The sequence below is a fragment of the Aegilops tauschii genome, chromosome 6 (genome assembly GCF_002575655.3).
Source record: "Aegilops tauschii subsp. strangulata cultivar AL8/78 chromosome 6, Aet v6.0, whole genome shotgun sequence".
In the NCBI taxonomy this organism is placed as follows: Eukaryota; Viridiplantae; Streptophyta; class Magnoliopsida; order Poales; family Poaceae; genus Aegilops; species Aegilops tauschii.
In genome coordinates, this window is record NC_053040.3 from 472,255,226 (window position 1) to 472,271,880 (window position 16,655).

At 45.6% G+C, this 16,655-nt stretch overlaps 1 protein-coding gene and 1 long non-coding RNA gene across 4 annotated transcripts in view; one reads left to right on the forward strand and one right to left on the reverse strand.

The window, feature by feature from the left end:
- Positions 1-61: 61 nt before the first annotated feature.
- LOC109751786 (uncharacterized) lies at positions 62-6,152 on the forward strand. Of its 3 annotated transcripts, XR_012188206.1 has the most exons (11): positions 62-294; positions 367-664; positions 1,143-1,245; positions 1,383-1,537; positions 1,714-1,815; positions 1,883-1,989; positions 2,064-2,718; positions 3,136-3,419; positions 3,499-3,608; positions 3,696-3,749; positions 5,715-6,152. It is a non-coding gene; the product is annotated as an uncharacterized lncRNA (long non-coding RNA). The 3 variants fall into 3 exon arrangements; XR_012188204.1 differs by lacking the exon at positions 1,143-1,245; XR_012188205.1 differs by lacking the exons at positions 1,143-1,245; positions 5,715-6,152 and adding an exon at positions 4,902-5,214 and having other exon boundaries at positions 68-294.
- Positions 6,153-7,825: 1,673 nt separating this feature from the next.
- LOC120967196 (uncharacterized) overlaps positions 7,826-16,655 on the reverse strand; it is a 44,598-nt gene continuing 35,768 nt past the window's right edge. Inside the window, exon 3 of the mRNA XM_073502203.1 lies at positions 7,826-8,561. Within this exon, the coding sequence (XP_073358304.1) occupies positions 7,826-8,561 (736 nt within the window). The remainder of the gene's footprint in view (positions 8,562-16,655) is intronic.

The following is a 16,655-nucleotide window of genomic DNA, read 5'->3' on the forward strand; positions in this document are numbered from 1 at the left end:
CGTCGTTTTTTTTTCGTCTGGTTTTTCTTTCGTATCTCACCCCGCACGTAAAACTAACCTCAATCTCGATCTGTTTCATCTCAGCCTCCAGCCCCGAGAGGAGCCGCCGCCGCCGCCGAGAGGAGACGCCCCAGCCCCGAGAGGAGCCACCGCCGCCGAGAGGAGACGCCCCAACCCCGAGAGGATCCGCCGCCGCCGGGGAACGAGGTCGCCGCCGCCTCCCTCGCCCGTGGCCATGATGACCGATCTGGCGTGGGCGCCGCAGATCACCCTCTGGTCCATGGCCTCGACCAGGTACGAATCCCTCCTCCACTTCTTCTGGTTTGGTTATTTCCGCATCTTGATCTGATTCGGGCGTGTGTGCAGTTTGCTATGATCTGGTGACGGGATGCAAGGAGAAGCTGCTGCGGTTTCAAGGGGCCGTGAGGATGCCCACCATGAAGGCGTGTCTGGGATGATGGAGGTGATATCCAGGCCCTGGTGATATCGGCCAGGTCCCCGATGCCGTCGACTGGCGGCGGCCACCGTGTCCTCTTCCATGGCGTCGGCGGGGCCTTCCCCTGCCAAGCGCAGCGGCTCCTTGGCTGGATCACCGTCGCACACCTCGCCGGCGTGGTCGGCAAGATCTGCATCTCGATCCTCGCCACTCTCCATCCTCTTGCAGGTAATAGGCTTTCCGCCCCCTCTTTTATCTCCCGCGTTCTCGTGTGCACGGATTGTGAGCGTGAAGGAATATTTCTCTTCTATTTCATGGTGCTGCTGTGCTCCTTCTGCCTTCACACTGCACATATATAGATTCTTCAAAGGAATTGGATGCTGATAATATCAACTTAGTTCCCTGAATGTGATATATATATATTCTTCCCTCGCTTTGAATTGATTGCCCCAAACAATATATCTCTGGTTGACAGTCATGGCCTATTATTATTGTTGTTAATTTACAACACTCTGCGCTGTATTGTCCAATCATGGTCCAAACTTAAACCTTGGCTGTGGATTCATTGTATGTACCATATGCTGTTCATAGCTACAAAATTGCAATCTCTTGAAAATGTTCTTGAATACAGTAATTTTTTTGTCACATAACCCATATGCTGATGATAAAGTTTGTTGTATGAGCTTGTGGCATACTGATCCGACAGGTGGCAGGTATGCGTTCAGATGTTGCAGCTCTAAGGAAGGGTAGTATATGGCACATGGCTTTGTGGGTTGTTCGACAAGAAGTGTTTTGGGCATATTCGAAAGGCAATCTTTTCAAAATTGTACATCGATTTTCTTATTCCGCCATCAGCTCTTATTGATATGAGCGATACAAAAAGTTCAGCACTGAATTTTAGTATGTTAACTTGCAAGATTTCTCGTGACAATTTTTTTTGTTATAGGTTTATAAATTTCGAAATATAGTTGCAGCTTCACGGAATGGACGGCCCAAATTATGTTAGTGTCTATATGTTTACTTGGTGGTGGTCTAGCGTGAGTGACACCTGCATCTGTAACTTACCCATTGGATGTTGTTCGAAATCACCTGACAACACAGGTGATGCTTTTCTTCCTTTTGTGATTTGTGAATAACACTAAGCCAATCAATCAATCAATATAACTTCCAGTTAGAACTTAGAGCATCTTTACCTAACGCTTTCATGCAATGCAGCTTTACAGACCAAAGGAACAGGTTTTAGTAAGCTAAACTTTCATGTCTATAAAATTCTGCAGAAAACCACTAGGTATTACAAGGGCATCTTTCACACGTTGTCTACAATTTGTAGAGAAGAGAGTGGTAGAGGATTGTATAAAGGCCTTTGGTCCACCTTATTGGTAAGCCGTATGCTTCTACTGAGAATTGTTTTTTAGTTGACTTCCCAGTAACTTTTATGAGTTACAGGGACTTGGACCTGATATATCAATCAACGTTTATGTATATGAATCCCTGAGGTCTCATTGGCAAATGGAAAGTTGAATGTCAAACTGTGCGACCAATGATTTGCTATGGTACCTCCCTCTTCTCTCTTCTATGAACCCTATAACACACGTCTCAAATCTTAATTTCTTTTATCCTATTGCAGGTTAATTCCAGTTGGCTGTGTTAACCTACAGTAATCAATCAAGTCAACAAATATAACAATGATACTTTGTCTTCTGATTTTTGGTGGTGATTTTTTTTGTGACTGAACTAACAGGAGCTGAAGCATGTGTTCTTATTTTTTTATATGACTAGATGCATATGAACTGAAGCTCCATAATTTTCTTTTCAAGTCGACATTGGTGGCAACCAATACAATTAGCGTTATTTACAACCAATGAAGTCTTATAATTTTCTTTCTTAGAAATATACAGTGACACTGACTATCATTTAGTAGCTCTACAGGCACTAGCCAAAAACAATAATATTTATTTATTTAACCACCAAATAGAACAATAGGTTATTCTGCATTATGGGTACACAAATCACAACACTATATTTCAGCTGTAGAAATCTGTGTGGATGCCTGCTGATATTTTAAGCCTACATATTGCCGATTTGGTTTGAGGAATGCTTGAAGCATAATTTACTCCCTAATGTGCAAATAGCAGTATCATTTTTTGTCAAGAAACTGAGAAGACGGAAGAGAGTTGGTGTTGTCAGTGTGGTGAGCCTATGCGGCAACCACAAGGCTGAAGTCTGCTTTGATCGTTGTTCAAGATTTGAGCCTTGGCTCCGGTTTTGATAGCTCTATATCAGTGAGTTTAGTACAGTAACTATTTTAAGTATCTTTACTGTGCATAGTTGCATACATTTTATTCATGGATTAGTCTTGGTAATATTAACATTTGAAAAGCAATTTTTGTGTGACCATTTTTTCATCTTAGTATCTCCATCTACCAGCAAAAGGCAACGTGCACAAACCTGTATTTAACATGCAACATGAGATAGTGTGCATCGAAACTATGCTTATGTTTGTGACATTCATGTGGCATCTCATGCAGATAGATTTTATTATCCATTTCTGCAGCATGCAATGTTTATTTTCTTCTTTTGGTCCATAATCCCTCCTCAAAGAAATATAAGAGTGTTTAGATCACTAAAGAAGTGATCTAAACGCTCTTATATTTCTTTACATAGGGAGTACATGTCATGATTGTTGGATACACATGCAGACTTTCAGCGAGTTTTTGTTCTCGGACTTGGGATCCACAGTCCAAAGTTGATTGGTGGATCAAGTGAACTTGGTGCATCTCCATTCAAGCTGGTGTACAATTACCAGCCTGCTTGTTTAGCGCAGTCTCCACAATCATACAAGCAAATGAGCATCTGTGGTGGCTTTGGGCGCGTGTTTGAGGCTGGTCCGGTATTTAGATCAGAAAAATCAAACACTCACAGGCATCTGTGTGAGTTTATTGGGTTGGATGCAGAAATGGAGATTAAGGAGCACTACTTTGAGGCAAGGAAGATTTGGAGGAAATAATTCTTTAGTTTGTCTATTGAAGCGATGCTGACCAAGTACTGATTTTTGTTTTCAGGTTTGTGATATCATAGATTGCTAATTGTAGCAATATTCAAACACCCAAATGAAAATTGTCAGAAGGAACTCGAGACAATAAATAGGCAGTATCCATTTGAACCTCTGAAGGTAAGACATTACTCCTTACTGTTTTGTGTTGTTATATGTGTGCTTTTGCTTAATTTACTGTCTCAACTTCTTCTAATTTATATACAGTACCTAGAGAAAACGTTGAAGCTAAGGTACGAGGAAGGGATTAAAATGCTCAAGGTACTAACATGTACTTTTATGTATGTCTATGATATCATTATTGTGGCGTTGTATACAATATGCTCTTTTTTGTTCTCACAGTATGATCGATACTAGAACTTAATAGCCCAATTATATTGCATGAAAGGCCTTTGTTGGAAATGATAAAACAGCTAGACAGTGAAATGCCGACCAGCCCCATGTCACTCCATCCCCATGGGCGACCCTAAGCCCGGCGACCCCCACCCTCCTCCCCTCACCGTCGCCGAGCGGGCGGTGGCGGGGACGGTTCCTTTTCTCCGCGGTTGTGTCCTCCATGAGTTGGGGAGCTCATGGGGCGGGCGGCAAGCGGAGGGCGACGGCCAGTGCGGTGTCGTGCCTCTTGCGTCGGCGGATGTGGTGAGGTGGGTGGCCTAGGAGGCGTGGGCGACTCGGTTGCTGGGGCAGCTGCCCGGGAGCGGGCTCGAAGGCTCAGATCATGGCGGTCCCGATCTGTCCGCTCCGGCCATGGGGCTGGCCGTTGGATACTGTGACATGGGCATGGTTGGGCTGCGTCCGGGCCGTGCTTACTGCGTGAGCTTTGGCTTTCGTGGTGTATCTGAGGCTCGGTTGTGTTGTGTTGTGCGTTGGTGTTGACTCGCCTCCATGTTGGTCGTGCGGATCGATCGAAGGGCTCTCGGAACTGGTGGTCATGGTTTGCTGCTGCCCGTATAGCGTGGTCTTGGCTTGCTCTCGATCGGCGGTGGCTGAGTTCCTTCCTCGGGGCTGGGTTAGGTCGAGGGGCTTAGGGCGAAAGTCTTGGTTTGATGGGCGTTGAAGGATACCAGCGACCATGGCGTTGTAGCTCCCTCCTCTTTGGAGTTGTCATCGATGAGTTCCTCCTCTTCACTAGACCATGGCTTGCTGGTTTTAAGGGTTGCCGTGGGGGTTGTTGGTGTGGGCGGCCATCTCCTGAGGTCTGCCAGCTGTTGTGGGTCACTCTGGGCGAAATCTTAAGTCTTCGAAGGGGGTCGATGACCGCGACTTACTTTGTCCGTGTCAACAAACAATTCGAAATACCTCGACTTTTTCAGAACAGGTCCGAGTCAAATAGCAATGATTCGAAGCACTTCTTTTTCCATTACACTATTTCAGAAACCTAATGACTCGATTGTATGGATATGGAAAATACAGGATTTCCGATCCTAGCGGGAAAAGGAGGGAAACGGCGGCGCCCTTGGGCGTCGTTATCCTTCTTGAAGGCATCTCAGAAGAGTTCATCCACTCATCTCTGGGGTGTGGGCAAGTTGGTGGTATAGTTTCGAGTTGGCTGATGTCGGAATTGTTGTTTCTTTTTTGTTTCTCTTCTTTTTTCGGGGCTTTGCACAATTTTCCCTTTTAAATCGCGTGGTTTTCGGCCTTGTTTTCCTCATAAACAGGGCCATTCTGTAATTTTATTTTCCTCTCTTAATGAATTGGGCAAAGCTCCTGCCTTTCTCCTAAAAAAGGCCTTTGTTGGGTAGACAATACATCTACATATAACAACTGTGCAGACTACAAATGTTTTCCCCATTACTTCCCAAATTAGAAAAGGTATAATTAAGTTCAATGACATGTGGGTTTACCAAGGTAACCAATCAAGCTAAACTGGATTAGCATTTTTTTCTACTCCCTCCGTCGTAAAATATAAGAGCGTTTTTGACACTATACTAGAGTCAAAAACACTCTTATATTATGGGACGGAGGGAGTAACTTCTATGAATGCCACACAAATTGTAATGGTAATTTCTATACATGTGTGTGATTTTGCAGCATACCAATGAAGCCTTAATAATAACTTGGATTGGTAAAAAGTAAAATTAGACGGTGGGAGCTGTGTGAGTACGCAAGTTGTACCTTGTCGGTTTTGATGACAAGAAGTCTCTCTATGAGGGCATCCATAGCTTGATGATTTTGCACCTCTAAGATTGCCTTTAATGATTTTCTGTTTGCCTTTATATATTGCAGGTTTCATTCTGGAATCCTCTAGGCAGGGTGCTTGCAATCCCCTACATCTCGGCTGCAACAAAAAAGACCCAACGAGGCTGTTGTTTCAAGCTCAGACCCTCTTCATTGCACGCGGTGCTAGAAGGAGAACTGGGTTGTGGTGGTGTTGCTGGTCGTTTTCCTTTTTACTTTTGCACTTTGGCCATCATAAACGACACATGCTTGCTCCCCGGATGGATCTCTTTCTCTCCCTGGATCTTTTAAACAGGTGTTGTGATTAAAATTGTGATAAATCAGTGTTCATCACTATTCTTTTTTGACTTGAATAGATCTATGTCTAAATTACACATAATGTGTAGGAGAAAATTACTATAGCTGGACTTTCATGTCTTTCTTGAATCCATGGCAAAGCATAGTCACCTTAGTACTATGTTGCTTTGCACATGTCTTCTCATGGCCTTATTAAAGATCTTGTTTCCATGGCTTTAAACACAAGATGATATTTTTGTAGCATATTTCATATAAGTTTTCCTCCTATAAGGCTATAATTTCAAATTCAAGCCCACCCAACACACAAAGTTTCTATCTTCTTATTTTCTATACAAGTAGTAGCTTGCGCAGCGGTGGTGTTGATGAACGACACCCAATGCAGAGGCGGCAGTTACCATAGGGAAGAGGTCAAGAACATCTAGCTCTTGTGGTGTTCCTCCTCATTGTTGTCATCGCCATCAACAGCAACAATGACGACCGGCTCATGGGACGGCTACTAGAGAGGGAGCTAGGAAGGGGGAGACAGATCTTTCAGGTACAATGGTACGACAACCATGTTTTGAAATATCAATGAGATTTGGTGCTAAGTCAGCATCGTGTTTTATCCAATCTATCAAACACCATAAGTTTCATGTCGAATGTGTTGTAGAAATATGTTCTTCCATAAATATGGTTTTAGTCCTTCATATTTTAGTATCGTTGTAAATTTATCCATTCACATATCACTCTGAGAAACATTTTTAATTGGGGGAAGGAAGAATGGAAGAAAAGAAGAGTGCTTTGACGTAAAAAAAAGAAGTCGTCAATATAGCCCGTTGCAACGCACGGGCGTTCTACTAGGAGATGCAAGTGAAGTGGAAGAATGAAAATACATTGCATCAAGTACATTTTCCGATTGTTACTGTAATTTTTTTCTATACATGTGAAAATGGAAGTGCATTATGCTTATGTATGCAATCAAAAAAAAAATTAAAAGGCCCGTGGCAACGCATGGGCATTGTACTAGGGAAATAAGACGAATAGACATGCAGACTAAGCTCCATATCCAAGGGATTTTGGTAGTACATGCCATGTTTATGCTCACTGTTGAATAGTCTGTATATAACTATTTATGCAATACTTGGACCATAGGAGCAATTCATTCTGTATATTTTGCTGGGGATTGTGCCTTGCAGTCAATTTATAGAAGGGTAAGATGTATCGCAATATCTTTGACTTGCATTCTCTGTGATGTCAAGTAAGAAAATAGAATATATACTCTTTGAATTATCTTTTCTTTTTTTCGATGTCTCTATCTTACTTCTATAATCCAATTGGCATTCACTAGAGTTTCTGTTGATGAAACATTTGTTTTGTGATGTGAGGAGGTTCTGTTTGTGACTTTGCAATCAATATTCGTAGATACGGTTCGTAGATCATGATATCTGCACAATCTCAATCTACTTCCTGTGACCATATATTGTATTAATGGGTTGTGTCAGGGTTATTTTATCAACTGCTGGGTTGTTGATCTACATTACGGTTTAATTCTTACACGAATTAATGTTGACTCGATTCTCTGTAGTAGGTTGAGAGGCTTCTCCTCTCATGATTTACTCTGATTAGTTTGCCTGGCTCCATGCTCCTCATGATTTCTTTGAATTTTTCTGTAGGAGCTCGGTCAAAAATCACCTAAGGAAAATCTGTCGTTCTTCTCTACAAGGGTTGCATGTGGAATTTGAGGAGAATCTGTGCACCAGCATCTGACTCCTTGATGTTGCTCTGATCATATTGTGTAAATATATTTCTAATAAAGCAATCGCCCGATGGTGTACATGTTGTAAATAACAAGATGTAATCATCAAGTGTGAGAGATGGCAACATCATGATGGGATGGTATGTACTGTTGTGCTCATCAATAGAGTTAGATCACTTTTCTGTCTGAGAGTCGATTTTTTTGTGTTAGATGGATTGACAAGTACCAAAGATTGATGCCAAGCAGAACTAAAACCTCCATCCGGCATCTTAGCCGGCATCTCCTCCATCCGGATGCCCTGCGGCACGAGCCACTCCGCCACCGCATGGGACTCGACCTCCAGGAAGTTTAGATCCGTCTTCGGCCGTCCAGCACGCCACACCGCCACGTCGTAGGCACGAGCAGCCTCATCGGCGGTGGGATACGTGCCGAGCCACCAACGCTGCCCGGCATCAGAGAACTCCAGTCCGAAGGTCCCGGAGGGCTTCGCCCTCATGCCGAAGAAACCGGACTTTCCCTTCGGCGTCTTCTTCGGCGCCATCGGGGAGCGGGCGGCGGCCGAGCGGGGAGCGGGGCGGCGACGTGCGGCGCGGGGCGGACGTGGACGGAGCGGGGCGGCGGCGTGCGGGGCGGGGCAGAAGCGGACGGAGCGGGGCGGTGGACGGACCGGAGAGGAGGCGAACGGAGCAAGGCCGGAGAGGAGGCGGACGGAGCGGGGCCGGGCGGAGGATGGACCGGAGGCGGAGGCGGCCGGAGAGGAGGCGGGCGGGGTCGGGGCGGCCGGAGCGGAGGCGAACGTGATGGGGCAGCGCGGCGGTAGGCGGCGGCCTAGGCGGGGTGGAATCAGTGGTGGGGATCTGGATCTACGACGGGGCGAGACCTTAGAAAGTTAACATGTAACTCTTGCAAACTATTTCTAAAGCCCGTGGCAACGCACGGGCAGTCTACTAGTATATACAATTTCTCCTACATGTTGCCTTGGTGCCTTCGGAGCACGATGACAAGTGGTTCATGGGGCGGTAGCGGGTAATAGTATTCTCCTTTGGGATCTATGACCTGGTCGAGCAAAAATCCCGCTATCTCCTCTTGAAGTGCTCGTATGCGCTCCTCTGGTAGGAGCTGGTCCCGCACCTCTTTGAACTGTTAAGAAGGAGATCAATATGCATGTGTATTAGTTGTGTGACTAGATATCGACAATCATGTAAGATTTGTGAATAGTGTTCTGGCAAACGTACCCAGTCCTATCTATCAGATCTGCTCCTTTCGGACGCCATCATGCGAATATTTTCGCAAACGTAGTATGCGCACATTTCAGTCCCTAGCGCTTGCTTCAGGGCCTTTACGAGAATATAATTTAATCAGATAATAATTAATCAAGCATGTTAATTAATTAATGGTATTGAAACAAGAATTAAAGAGATGGTAGCTAGCTAGCTAGTACTACTTAATTACTTACCTTGGGTCGATACCAACATAGCTTTTGTCGCCATTTTCCTGGAGTCACCTTGATGTACTTTGCCCAAGCCCTGCCCGCCGGCAAAGAAAATTAATAAAGGGGTTATTAAAAATAGTTCATATCAGAAATGATGAACTAAATAGGCCGAGATATAGTTAATAATGATTGAAATTACCTGTTGACTATCCCCTTCACGATGCTGTAGTCACTATCTTTTTTAAGTAGTGAGTCCAGTACTTCAACTTTTCCTTCGTCAACTTTAATGTCTAACAAGATCCAGTGGAAGCTGCATGCGCATACGTTTGCATGTACAAATTAAGCGGGCATGTGCATAACACTAATCAACTATAACCCTAAACCCTATACACTTATTAACATCTAGCTAGTAAGCAAAAATAGAATTTGTAGTACAAGACAGTGTGACTCACTCGAAGTTGTAAGGAAGTAGTATATCTTCATTGCTATTGAGGCGCTTCAAGAACTCTACCATATTTTTCTCTACATCTTGTCTAAACCATTCCAATTTTCATGTGTATTCATTAACGGTATTTGGGTCAATGAACCCAATGCCATAGCGTCCAGCTTTTTTCATTTCATACATCTTCATCCTGCATAATACCACAGAAAAGAATATATAGTGAGGATATATAATTACAGGTAATTAATGATCAATCAATGAGCACTAGAGCTAGCTTGAGACTTAAATTACAGAAAGAAATCACTTACAGACAATAGCAACTGACGATAGATTTGTCGAGTGCATCTTGATTGAATAATTGAAATAGTTCTGAATACTCAACGGACAGAGCTTTCTTATTGAAGTAATGATCTTCCTCGACTTGCACCATGAGGGACTCTCAATTGGAAATCTTGGTAATTTTCATGTACCAATCATGCAATTCATACATTCTCGTTGGGAGGTTCTTGACCTCCTCGGGCTCGACCAAAGGTTGGCCCCGGACATATTTCCGTCTTATTTCCTCCTCTCTAAGCGGAGACATGGGCTCGATATCGAGGAGTTGCCCAACAATGATCTTGAGCATTTCAGCCTGCATTATGTGCTCCTCGGTTATTACCACATCGCCCAGCTCGGGAACGTAAACGGTTTGCCCACAATAATATTGGGCGCGCGTACTCTCATGTGTTGTTGGCACAACAAGCGGGGGGGGGGGGGGGGGGGGGGAGGGGGGTCGATTGCGCCGCCTATTCTCCCAGCTGGGGAACGGTTTTCCCGCTTTTTTGACAGCTGCTTGTTGGCTCGAGCTCGAGCTCGCTTCTTTCTGTAGTCGTGCTCGATGTGCCTTCCTGATTTGGCGCTCATAGTCTGAGTCAACAGGCTTGGGAGCTGGTGGTCTAGCCATACGAATGAAGTGGTCAATCTTTTCCTCAGGCACTTTCTCCCTCGGCGGCGTTGCCGGTTTCGGTCCAAAATGAGCGTCCACTTCGGCCCGCACTATTGCATCGTTTTGCTCCTCGGTCATGTCGTAAGGCCTCTGAGGAAGAGGAGCGAGGCTGCTTGGACCATATTTATATCGCTTGTCTCCGCCTGTACTTCCTGTACTACCTCGACTCGTACCGCTACGCACCATAGCTGCGGCGTGTCTCTTCTGCGATTTCTTAGGCGGCGGAGACGGCTGACGTGGCTTAGTTGGAGCAGGAGGAGTGGCCTGACGCTGTGCCGGACTTGAAGTAGGAGGTGTGGCCGGACACGGTGTCGGACTTGAAGTAGGAGGTGTGGCCTGACGCTGTGCCGGACTTGAAGCAGGAGGTGTGGCCTGACACGGTGTCGGACTTGAAACAGGAGGAGTGGCCTGACGCTGTGCCGGACTTGAAGCAGGAGTATGCTCACGCGTTCGTGGACTTGGAGGAGCGGGAGTCTGCTGACACGGTGGCGGACTTCGAGGAGGAGTCGGCAGACGCGGTGTCGGTGGACTTTGAAAGATGATGCAATCCTTTCTCCATAGGATGATACGATGTATGGCCTCTCCCAGTGTGTGCTCGTCGTCACCTCCAGGAATGTCAAGCTCTAGCCCCGAATATGGGTCCACCACCTCATCAACCAAGACACGAGCATAGTCTGCTGGAATCGGGGCGCAATGGAAGGTTGCTTCGGGGGTAATTGTAAAAGCAACGGCGTTCGCCACCTTCATGGATATGTTCTTCATTTTGAAGTGTAGCTCACAGTTAGTGTTCTCTATGATGTCATCCACAGGGTATGTATCCAGCAGTGCGTCGCCCGGGGCGGAACCAACACTGCTTCTCGGCATGGATGGGACGGTGCTATCCAATGCTGGATGATCATCCGCTTGCTGCTGCCGCTGCTGAGACCCCCTTTCCTGGCTAAGTGAGTCGATCTGCTGCTGCTGCTGCTGGAATTTGAGTGCCAAGTCCGCGTGCCTTGCTTCTAGGCCTTGAAGGCGTTCCGCGTCCTGCTTCCTCTGCTCCTCCTCCAGCTTCCTCTTCTTCTCCTCCTCCATCTTCTTTCTTGCACGGGTCCTGTAGTCATCGTTCCATTCCGAAAAGCCCTCATACCAGGGAATAACGCCCTTGCCTCGTGTTCTTCCCAGGTGTTCAGGATTTCCCAGGGCGCGCATAAGCTCGTCGTTCTCTCTGTTGGGCGTGAACACCCCCTTTCGAGCATCTTCTATTGCGTCAAGTAACTTTTGTTCTGCTCCTTTTAGACTTGCCTTCTTCGAAACCAGGCCTGTCTTCGGGTCCAACGCCCCCCATGCGCATAGAACCAAGTTCTGCACCTGGGGGGCCAGCTCCTAGTAACCGGAGTGACCCCTGCATCCTCCATCTCTTGCTCAGACTTATCCCACTTAGGCATTGCCACCGCGTAGCCACCTGGACCCAGCCTATGGAACTGCGTCTTTTTTGCGGCATTGGCCTTGTTTTTTCTCGACCGTTCCTTAGATAATTCTGATTCCTTGAATTTCACGAAAGCGGGCCAGTGTTCTCTTTGCTTCTCCAGTGTTCCCTTGAATTCTGGAGTCTTCCTTTCTGCAGCGAGGTAGTTGGCCCTTACAGTTTTCTTGTGGGTGTTGAATGCAATTGCCATCTTCTTAAGAGCAGCGTCCTTGACTTTCTGCACATCTGCATCAGTGAAATAATCTGGTAGGGTGAAATGTTCCATCAGAGATTCCCAAAGCTTTTGTTTTGCTCTGTCGTCGACCCAAGTAACATCCGGGCGTTTAGTTTTTGGCTCTTTCCATTCTTGAATGGAGATCGGGAGTTGGTCCTTCACAAGAACTCTGCACTGACGAACAAACTTGTTCACAATGTTCTTAGGCGTGAGTGGTTCGCCACTAGCTTTGATGGAATCGATGTTGTACTTTACACCCTCCTTCAACTTTTTGCCCGGGCCGCGCTTTGTCCTGCTGTCTGTAGAAGCAGATTTGCTCGATCCGGAGGGCTGAAAGAAGAAAGATCGATTCGTTAATATATCTTCGAATAAAAAAAACATGTGATGATCACTAGATGCCTGCTTATATAAATATACCTCGCCGGTAGTCTTTGTTATTTCAAGATCAACATTGTATTCGTCATCATAATCATTGTCTGCGTCATCATAATCATAATCATAGTTCATGACTTCATCAGCTCGGTCGTCGAGATCGAATATCTTATCATCACCCTCCCCGGTATTGTTCAGATATTGGGAGCCGTCATTTGCTTCATTCAGATCATCTGGCCTGTTAGGGCTGCGTATGATCTCGAACATGGCCTCTTCTCCCTCTCTGCCGGTATTGTCCGCCATAGCTTTTATTTAACTAATACAGAAGAAATATAAAACAATTTAGTATTCAAATTACAATGCATGGATGCAATCAATAAGGAAAAACTGAATCATATAGTACATAATATGCATCGTCTCGAATAATATATTATATCGAATACATCGTCTCGAATAATATATAATCTCGAATACATCACTGGCTAGGTAGCTAATAAAGATCGAATACTATAGAAGAATCTAGGCCACTCGCGGTTCCTAGGACGCGGGCGGTGGACACCCAAAGACAAGGAACCATCACAGGATCATATCTCCATTCATCTGCCCAAAGAACCTGCCAGGTATTGGAGAACCTGACGTCCATAGCAGCCATGTAGCGATGGACGTGCTCGTCCTCCTCCCTGACACGACGATGCACCACCTCCGGTGGGGCCGGCTCTCTCTGCACCAAATGTGGCCCACGCGAACGCCACCAAAGGAGATCAGGGTCGACGACGGGGACGGGGACGGGCCGGGCGGGGACGACAGGGCGGGGCGCGGCGACGACGGGGACGGGGCGGCGACGACGGGGACGGGGCGGCGACGAGGGGTGGCGACGGGGGGCGGCGGGCGACGGGGCAGAGGAGAAGAACCAGATGAGAAACTGAATTTTTTGAAGTGTTTTCTTATATAGGATGGGCCTTTAGTACCGGTTGGAGCGACCAACCGGTACTAAAGGTCAATTTTGGCCAGGCGAAGCGGCGGGAAGCGCCCAACTTTAGTACCGGGTGGTGGCTCCAACCGGTACTAAAGACCCACCCTTTAATACCGGTTTGAGCCACCACTCGGTACTAAAGGTGGTGCGCTGGCGCAGGTGCGGTGCGTCATGTTTAGTCCCACCTCGCTAGCCGAGGGGCGTCCGCACTGGTTTATAAGCCCCAGTGCAGTAGCTCTCTCGAGCTCCTCTCCAAAGCAGGCCTACTGGGCCTAAATGTTCTGTGCTGCCCTGTGGCCCTACTGGGCCTTTGCGGGCCTGCATCCGGGCCCAACAACATGTTGGGTTTCTAGTCGTATGCAAGCCGCTGTGGCGCGGTAGGCGGGCTTTTTTATTTTCTTATTTTTTTGCTTTATTTATTTTTGTTTTATTTATTTTTGAGTTGTTTTTTGCTGTATTTAGAGTTTCTTTGTGAATATTTTTGCTTTAGGTACAAAAAATTACAAACTTTCTATTAGTGCCGGTAGTTTACAAATTTGAATAGTTTACATTTTGAATTATTTGAAATTTGTGTGAATCACTAGTTTGTGAATAACTTAACTTTGAAAATAGATTTTTCAGTGGTTTTTTTCTTATGTTTAATATTAGTGTGTTTTATCATTATATTCAATTTGGTAATGCTTAGGTTATTTAAAAAATGAAATGCCTTTGTAACGGATGTGTTTTCGTCCGAAACCCTGATACTTCGAAAGAGATTGTCCATTTTGTACACGAAGTGCATCCAGTTTTTGCGATAACCCTCTCTACTTTTTTGCACATGCTATGTGGGTGAAATTATGATACCATGCCAACTTTCAACCTTTTCTGAGTTCATTTGAAATGCTTTTCAATTTCAGGGTCATTTAGCTGAAAAAATCAGTAAATGCATGAAAGAATTTGTTTGCACATAAATTTCTTCGCGTTTCAACCGCCAAAACACATAACTACCCTAACTATTACAGAGATTCCCTCCTGGGTGTGAAACACAGAAGAAAGTGATGATAGTGAAGCCGATCACATCCCAGATCTTTGGGTGTGAAACTTTTTCTTCGCGTGTGTCCCTTTGCGCCGTAGCCATGGAAAATCTTCATCATTTAACTGGATGCTCGGGTCAATATTCACTGTGAATGGAGCAATTTCATCAAACTTTTCATAATCTTCTGACATGTCTGTCTTGTCATCCACTCCCACGATGTTTCTCTTTCCAGAAAGAACTATGTGGCGCTTTGGCTCATCGTATGATGCATTCGCTTCCTTATCTTTTCTTTTTCTCGGCTTGGTAGACATGTCCTTCACATAGAAAACTTGTGCCACATCATTGGCTAGGACGAATGGTTCGTCTGCATACGCAAGATTGTTGAGATCCACTGTTGTCATTCCGTACTGCGGGTCTTCCGTTACCCCGCCTCGTGTCATATTGACCCATTTGCACCGAAACAAAGGGACCTTCAAACCACGTCCATAGTCAAGTTCCCATATGTCCTCTATGTAACCATAATATGTTTCCTTTCCCGTCTTGGTTGTTGCATCAAAGCGGACACCACTGTTTTGGTTGGTGCTCTTCTTATCTTGGGCGATCGTGTAAAATGTATTACCATTTATCTCGTACCCTTTGAAAGTCATTATATTCGAAGATGGTAACTGGGACAGCGAGTACATGTCATCTTCAATAGAGGCGTCATGCATGATACGTGTCTGCAACCAGCCGGCGAAACTCCTGGTTTGTTCACGTGTAATCCAGTCATCAGACCGCTCCGGGTGTTTGGAGCGTAGAAAATTCTTGTGTTCGTCCATATACGGAGCCACCAAGGCGAAATTCTGTAGAACTGTGTAGTGTGCTTCAGTGAGAGAATGTCCGTCCATACATAATTTTTGATTCCCTCCTAGCGTGCCTTTTCCATCCAGTCTGCCCTTATGCCGTGATTCAGGAACACCAATCGGCTTAAGGTCAGGAATAAAGTCAATACAAAACTCAATGACCTCCTCATTTTCATGGCCCTTGGAGATGCTTCCTTCTGGCCTAGCACGGTTATGAACATATTTCTTTAAGACTCCCATGAACCTCTTAAAGGGGAACATATTGTGTAGAAATACAGGACCCAAAACGTTAATCTCTTCGCATAGGTGAACTAGGACGTGCGTCATGATGTTGAAGAAGGATGGTGGGAACACCAACTCGAAACTGACAAGACATTGCACCAAATCATTCTCTAACCTTGGTATGGTTTCTGGATCGATTACCTTCTGAGAGATTGCATTGAGGAATGCACATAGCTTCACAATGGCTAATCGAACGTTATCCGGTAGAAGCCCCCTCAATGCAACCGGAAGCAGTTGCGTCATAATCACGTGGCAGTCATGAGACTTTAGGTTCTGGAACTTTTTCTCTGCCATGTTTATTATTCCCTTTATATTCGACGAGAAGCCAGACGGTACCTTAATACTGAGCAGGCATTCAAAGAAGATTTCCTTCTCTTCTTTGGTAAGAGCGTAGCTGGCATGACCCTGATGTATGCCGTCTTTTCCATGCATACGTTGCTGGTCCTCCCGTGCCTCAGGTGTATCTTTTGTCTTCCCATATACGCCCAAGAAGCCAAGCAGGGTCACGCAAAGATTCTTCGTCACGTGCATCACGTCGATTGCAGAGCGGACCTCTAGGTATTTCCAATAGGGCAGGTTCCAAAATATAGATTTCTTCTGCCACATGGGTGCGCGTCCGTCAACGTCATTCGGAACAGGTTGTCCGCCAGGACCCTTTCCAAAGACTACCTTCAAATCCTTGACCATATCATGTACATCAGCACCAGTACGGTGACGAGGCTTTGTCCGGTGATCCGCCTCACCTTTGAAATGCTTGCCTTTCTTTCTTACGGGATGCCTGCTCGGAAGAAATCGACGATGTCCCAGGTACACATTCTTCCTACAATTGTCCAAATATATACTGTCGGTATCATCCAAACAGTGCGTGCATGCGCGGTATCCCTTGTTTGTCTGTCCTGAAAGGTTACTGAGAGCAGGCCAATCATTGATGG